Source organism: Lytechinus pictus, chromosome 2, assembly GCF_037042905.1.
Source record: "Lytechinus pictus isolate F3 Inbred chromosome 2, Lp3.0, whole genome shotgun sequence".
Classification (NCBI taxonomy): domain Eukaryota; kingdom Metazoa; phylum Echinodermata; class Echinoidea; order Temnopleuroida; family Toxopneustidae; genus Lytechinus; species Lytechinus pictus.
This window is the reverse complement of record NC_087246.1, coordinates 55,432,220-55,438,866: the sequence shown is the minus strand read 5'-3', so window position 1 is coordinate 55,438,866 and position 6,647 is coordinate 55,432,220. Positions and strand designations below refer to the sequence as shown.

General features: G+C 38.6%; 1 protein-coding gene across 1 annotated transcript; it reads left to right on the top strand.

Moving 5' to 3' along the window:
* The first annotated feature begins 4,225 nt into the window (after positions 1–4,225).
* Positions 4,226–5,833, top strand: LOC135153244 (uncharacterized). Its single transcript, XM_064095697.1, has one exon. The coding sequence runs from the start codon at positions 4,226–4,228 to the stop codon at positions 5,831–5,833; it is 1,608 nt and encodes a 535-aa protein (XP_063951767.1).
* Positions 5,834–6,647: the final 814 nt, after the last annotated feature.

Here is a 6,647-nt window from a genome sequence, read left to right as displayed (position 1 = left end):
CCCAAACAGCAACAGTGGAACAATTTGGAGGTGCCGTGGCCGAGTGGTCTAAGGCGCTTGGCTATACATGAAAAGTCTGGGGTTCGATCCCCGACCGCGGCACCTATGCCCGTGAGCAAGGCATTCAATCGACATTGCTCTTTTATCTTGCATTCAAATAAATGGAAATGCTATACGCATGATTGATAACTAAACTGGGTTCCAAAAGGAATAACTTCACAAGCACACTACAAAAATTCCACTCAGTCAAAATGAACAGAATTTTGACACAGGCTAGCTTCAATAATCTTTACTAAGCACATGCCTAACATTAAGAGATTGGTTTAATAACGAATAGGTTGAAACCTGTCAAATCAATTGGTTCCGGACAAAAGAAAGACTAATAAAAATGAGATGGGATTAAACAAACTTACTAGCTTATAAAAGTTCACAGTATGACCATCCGGGCATATTTAATTGATTCACAGGAATTTGAAATTAACATTTTAAACACACCTATTGAGGTAAAAAAAAAGTATAATGCATGAATGGACTCAATCATGTCAATAGCAGTCAAGCAAAGAATGACCGTTTGTTTAAGACTGACCGCCCTTTCACACGGTACCAAAATCGTAATTTGAATGATAATTCGAGTGAAAAATAATTCTAATGACGAATATGAAACCAAACTAGAATCACGAACGCTAATCACAATCACGAATTCAAATTCTACTCCGGAGGTGAATTCCAGTTAAGTGTCACTCATATTACGGTACGAATTTTACGTCTGAAGGGGTTGACCTCCAAAACATCTTTTTAGGGGTGGTGCTCACGTGACCTTTCAAGCACTTCCGTAGATAATACATTGTCATGCACTCATCGTAGTTTCTTTTTTTGCAATGCATGCTTTGATTGGGTTTGATTGACAAGTCACCAAGGACACGATACCGCCTTCGCTCAGGAATTCGAATTCAAATCACAGTTTTCGAGTGAACATGTAAATGGTACAATGATTCTAAAGACGAATTGCAATCATCATCACAATGATGATTCAAGATTCTCGTGTAAAAAGGCCCTGAAACTAACCGCCTTTTCACACGGTAAAAAAAAATCGTAATTTGATTTATGATTCCAGTGAAAAATAAGGCTAATGACGAATTTTCGACACGTACTGAAACCAAACTACAATCACGAACGATAATCACAATTACGAATTCAAATTCTACTCCGGAGGTAAATTCCAGTTAAGTGTCACTCAAATTACGGTACGAATTTGAAGTGTGAAAGGCTTGACCTCCAAAACTTCTTTTGGGGGCGGAGCTTACGTGTCCTCTCAAGCACTTCCGTAGATAACACATTTGTAATGCACTCATCGTATTGATGCAGTGCTTTGATTGACAAGTCACCAAGGACAAGGACACACCGCCTTCGGTCGGGAATTCAAATTCAAATCACAGTTTTCGAATGAGCGTGTGAAAGGTCCAATGATTCTAAAGACAAATTGCGATCATCAATACAATGATGATTCAAGATCCACGTGTGAAAAAGCCCTAAGACTTTTGTGACTTTCGATTCTGGAACCAAATGATTTGAGGGGCTACAGCCTCTTTGTTATTAAACCAATCTCTTCATTATTGGCATGCGCTTAGTAAAGATTATTGAAGATAGCCTGTGGCAAAATCTTGTTCAATTTGACTAAGTGGAGTTTGTGTAGTGCGCTTGTGAAGTTTGATAAGTTTTTTTTAGAATCCAGTTTAGGTGTGCACTTGTTTAAAATAATGGACAAAAAACACCAAAACATATAGACAACCTAAACAAAAAAAAAAGCAAACATCAACAAGCAACGTACAAAAAGGAAAGAAAAAAATCTAACAACAAAACACAATAGAATAGAGGCAATCTACAGCGGCACATCCGACGGGCCTACTAAAACTTAAATAAGCCGGCAACACCCTCCCTTCCCCATTCTTAAAAAAAATGGATAATTAATAAGAATGATATAGTGATAATAATAAAAACACATGCAAACTATGGCCTGTCAATGGCGCCAGAAATGTGAGGACAGGATGCCTTTGCCTCCCCTTCCGTCTTTTTTTTAGTAGTAGTAATATGGTATTTATTCAATCAAGAAAACTGGCAAAACAGTCCAAAGACTGAAAAATCCAGTGTACAGTATAAACAAAGGCAAAGGACAATATTATACAGATGAAATATAAGCTAAAAATTACAACCAACCGATGATCATATAACACAATCATAAAATGATATATACAAGGAAAAAAAAAAATTAGAAAATTACATGTTGATCGATGAAGCATGTACAAACGTCAAGAAGTGTGAAGGTGTAATTTGAACCGATCGCAACTAGGGCATTAAATGCTATATTACATGTATAACCATGGAAGACGGCGACAAAGATAAAGAAAAGAAAAGAAGACAGAGAGATAGTAACCGACAATAATATCAATCATCAGCAAAATCAGTTGCAATAGAATTATAGAGGTGGATATTCATTCAAAATGTTCATACCTCATTGACTCGAATTTTTAGAACCCCAGTGATTCACAAGCATGCATGTACGTATAAGGTATTCAAGTGTTCAGATATTCAAAATATATTGTCTTACACTAAGTAAAAAGAAATCAACATTGGATTAAAATCATATTTCGGCACCGCTGCAAAACAGCAGTGCCGAGACTGCACTAATTAATACGTTTTTTTTTTATTGAAAGAATAAAACATATTTACATAGAGAAAAAGAACATAATCGTATTACCATTGCTAAGTAAAAAAAAACATAAAACGAAAAAGGACAACACAAGACGACGCAAAACATCACAATATATACAAAACTGGACTTCCCCACTGCCTGCGGTTTCGCACACTGACAACACGCATCGCCTGACCAGAACGGGTCGTGTGGTCCAGTGGTTAGAGCATTCGACTCACAATCGCAAGGTTGTGAGTTCGATTCCCCACTCTGCCATTGTCTCCACTTTGATAGAAAGGCCCAAGAGTAATATCTGTCGTCTATAAGGTCAGCCACTACATGGCTGATTAACCTAGACGTAAAATGTTTCCGAGGTAATCGGTTATATACCAGCCTGGCGTTTACCAGCAAAAATGCTGTCCTGCCGAGTTCCTACGGGAGTTACCATAAAACAGAAACCAGCTTAGCCAGGCGGAGTCCGCGCCATGCACGGAAAGCCCTCGCGTTAGTGCTCGGAAAGCCCTCCCTTTCCCATTCTTAAAAAAAATTGCTAATGAAAATGATATTGTGATAATAATAAAAACACATGCAAACTATGGTCTGTCAATGGCGCCAGAAATGACTTTAGCTTATGTTGTTGTAATAGTTTCAATAAGATAAAGAAGGTCATGTACTGCTCCATGTACCTTGTTCTTGCTCGATCTTTGAGTTCCATTGTCTTCGTCGGATATTTTAAAAGTTGCTATTTATAGAATTCATGCAATAAATCAACACAATATTTTTTTTCTTTTCGAGTAACATCTTGTTATCATTATGTCCACATGCAAAAAGATTGAGCGCCCTTACAGGCGCTCTCTTTTTGGCTCTCTGAATTTTTCATTGTTTATCTATGTTATTGGCAGTCTCGGGTTAATTTGTGGTTACCAGTGTGTTGATCCAACTACCTGGAGTTTTGTGGCCATTTTTTGGATGGATCCTTGTTGCTGTTTTCTTTCTGTAAGTGTGAGACAAATTTCATCAAGTTTGTAATGGAGTGAGCATCAACTATGTACAGTCAGCCATCATAGAAGCCTCTACTGTGACTCCCTATTCTTCACGATCAGCCAGCCTTTGAACTTGTTCCATTGAGTATTTGTGCTTATTTTTTATGGAACAATGGAGCTACTTAAGCTTCTATCTATTCATGTTATTGTACTGGTATGCAGCCACTCTCTACCAAACTTTCAACTGTCATGTATTACACACACATGTATGTACAAGGATACCAATGTATATTCAAGTCGCCCCAAGGTGTTGAGGAAGTTCTCTGGACTCCCAATCCCGTACTATGCCAACACGTCATCATCCTTTCAACTACAGCTAATGAAATGTGGTGACGTGTGTCCAAATCCTGGCCCTGAAGAACATGATGGCTCTGGTGTTAAGATTAGACTTACTGGCACGTCTGACATACCTTCTGTTATGCATAGATATGATCCTCTATATATGAAGTCTATTAATCAGTCATCATGGATTTTGACACATGCACATCCTCCAATGAACGTCAGAAGCCTTATACTAGATCTTGGAATTTCGCAACATGATACAGGAAGATCAGTGAAACGGAAGAAAAGAACTCGTCGTAAAAGACGGGGAGGAAAGCCTCGTCAGAACCCATCCTTGACCATGCTTGAATCTGTTGAAGATGCAGAGCCAAAGGACACTTACATTCCTGTGTTCATTACTTCTAGGACATCAAGAGCATCTGTCTTCAAAAGCAAACATCCACCACAGCATCTCAGGCAAATCCCACAAACCATTAGTCTCCAGGGGAATGAAAATTCTCCAACAAGGATTGGACTTTGGAATGCTCGATCTTTGATGAACAAGGAGACTGAAGTTTGTGACTTTATCATCTCGGAACGCATTGATGTCTTGGCTGTCACAGAATCGTGGCTCAGAGGCGACGGGAGAGACTCCCCTACAATAGCAGGCATACAGAATACACTTCAGGATTTCAAGCTACTAAAACTACCCAGAAAAGGAAAGAGGGGTGGTGGTCTCTGTGTAATTTTGCGAAATTCTTTTTCTACTAAAAAGAAGCCACATGTGTTTGACACATTTGAATGCCTTGAGGTAACTGCAAGCTCTAGAAAGATGAGTAGCCAGAGAAGTCTCTCTTTGTTTGTAATCTATAGACCACCATCGTGCTTGCGTGGTCAATCATTTGGACATTTTCTGATTGAGTTCTCAAAACTTCTTGAATCGGCCAACTTGCTTCTGAATCAAGTGGTTATCTTGGGTGATTTCAATATACATGTTGACAGTGACACAAATGCAGACGCAAAGAACTTTAAAGATCTACTGGAATCAGCGGGTTTGAGTCAGCGTATATCCCAACCTACTCATATTAAAGGACACACTCTTGATTTGGTAATTATGAGGGATAATGATCACTCAATTAGGGACATTGTGGTAACCCAGACTTTGCCATCAGATCATTCTGCAATCATCTTTTCACTCCCCTTCGTGAGACCATCGCCAACATCTAATGTCATTCATGCCCGTATGTTACGTGAACTTGACATTGATCAATTCAAGTTAGATATCATCGAGTCCTTCGAAGCAGTTACAAACCTAGAGGAAATGGAAATTGACCAGAAGGTACATGTTTTCAATGACTCTCTTGCTTCTAATCTAGATCGTCATGCACCAAACAAGAAAAGGAAAGTGAGAGTGCGTCCTTATGCTCCATGGTACAACGACGCAATCCGCAAGGCCAAACAAGACCTTCGTGCAAGCGAAAGGAGATGGAGAAAGACCAAGCGTTCATCTAGAACAGTTGTATCTGATGACATGAAGGAAGCAACGAGAGAATATTACCAACTTGTCAATAACTTTAAGCGTCAGCATCTTCAAGAACTTATATCCACTAGCAACAGCAAACAACTGTTTCATGTGATTGACAAGATGATTGCTGAAAAGCCTGATAAATCATTGCCATCACATCAGTCAAGTGCTGAGATTGCCCAGAAGTTCTCAAAGTTTTTTGACAGTAAAATTGAACAACTGAGATCTTCATTTTCTTCCTCTTCTGTTGTTGTGGAGGGGGAAACCTGTGATCGTCGTCAAAGAAAGTGTCTGAAAGAATATATACATAAGTGAATATCGTTAATTATGATATTTTACATCGAACTGCTTTGCAATATAACTCATATGTTCTACCTTGTGTACTGAATGATTTAAATATGATAAAAATATATAAACCTGAAGGACAGGAAACCCCACACCATACACATGAACACCCAAACAGCAACAGTGGAACAATTTGGAGGTGCCGTGGCCGAGTGGTCTAAGGCGCTTGGCTATACATGAAAAGTCTGGGGTTCGATCCCCGACCGCGGCACCTATGCCCGTGAGCAAGGCATTCAATCGACATTGCTCTTTTATCTTGCATTCAAATAAATGGAAATGCTATACGCATGATTGGTAACTAAACTGGGTTCCAAAAGGAATAACTTCACAAGCACACTACAAAAATTCCACTCAGTCAAAATGAACAAAATTTTGACACAGGCTAGCTTCAATAATCTTTACTAAGCACATGCCTAACATTAAGAGATTGGTTTAATAACGAATAGGTTGAAACCTGTCAAATCAATTGGTTCCGGACAAAAGAAAGACTAATAAAAATGAGATGGGATTAAACAAACTTACCAGCTTATAAAAGTTCACAGTATGACCATCCGGGCATATTTAATTGATTCACAGGAATTTGAAATTAACATTTTAAACACACCTATTGAGGTAAAAAAAAGTATAATGCATGAATGGACTCAATCATGTCAATAGCAGTCAAGCAAAGAATGAACATTTGGTTGAGACTGACCGCCCTTTCACGCGGTAGCATAATCGTAATTTGAATGATAATTCGAGTGAAAAATAATTCTAATGACGAATATGAAACCAAACTAGAATC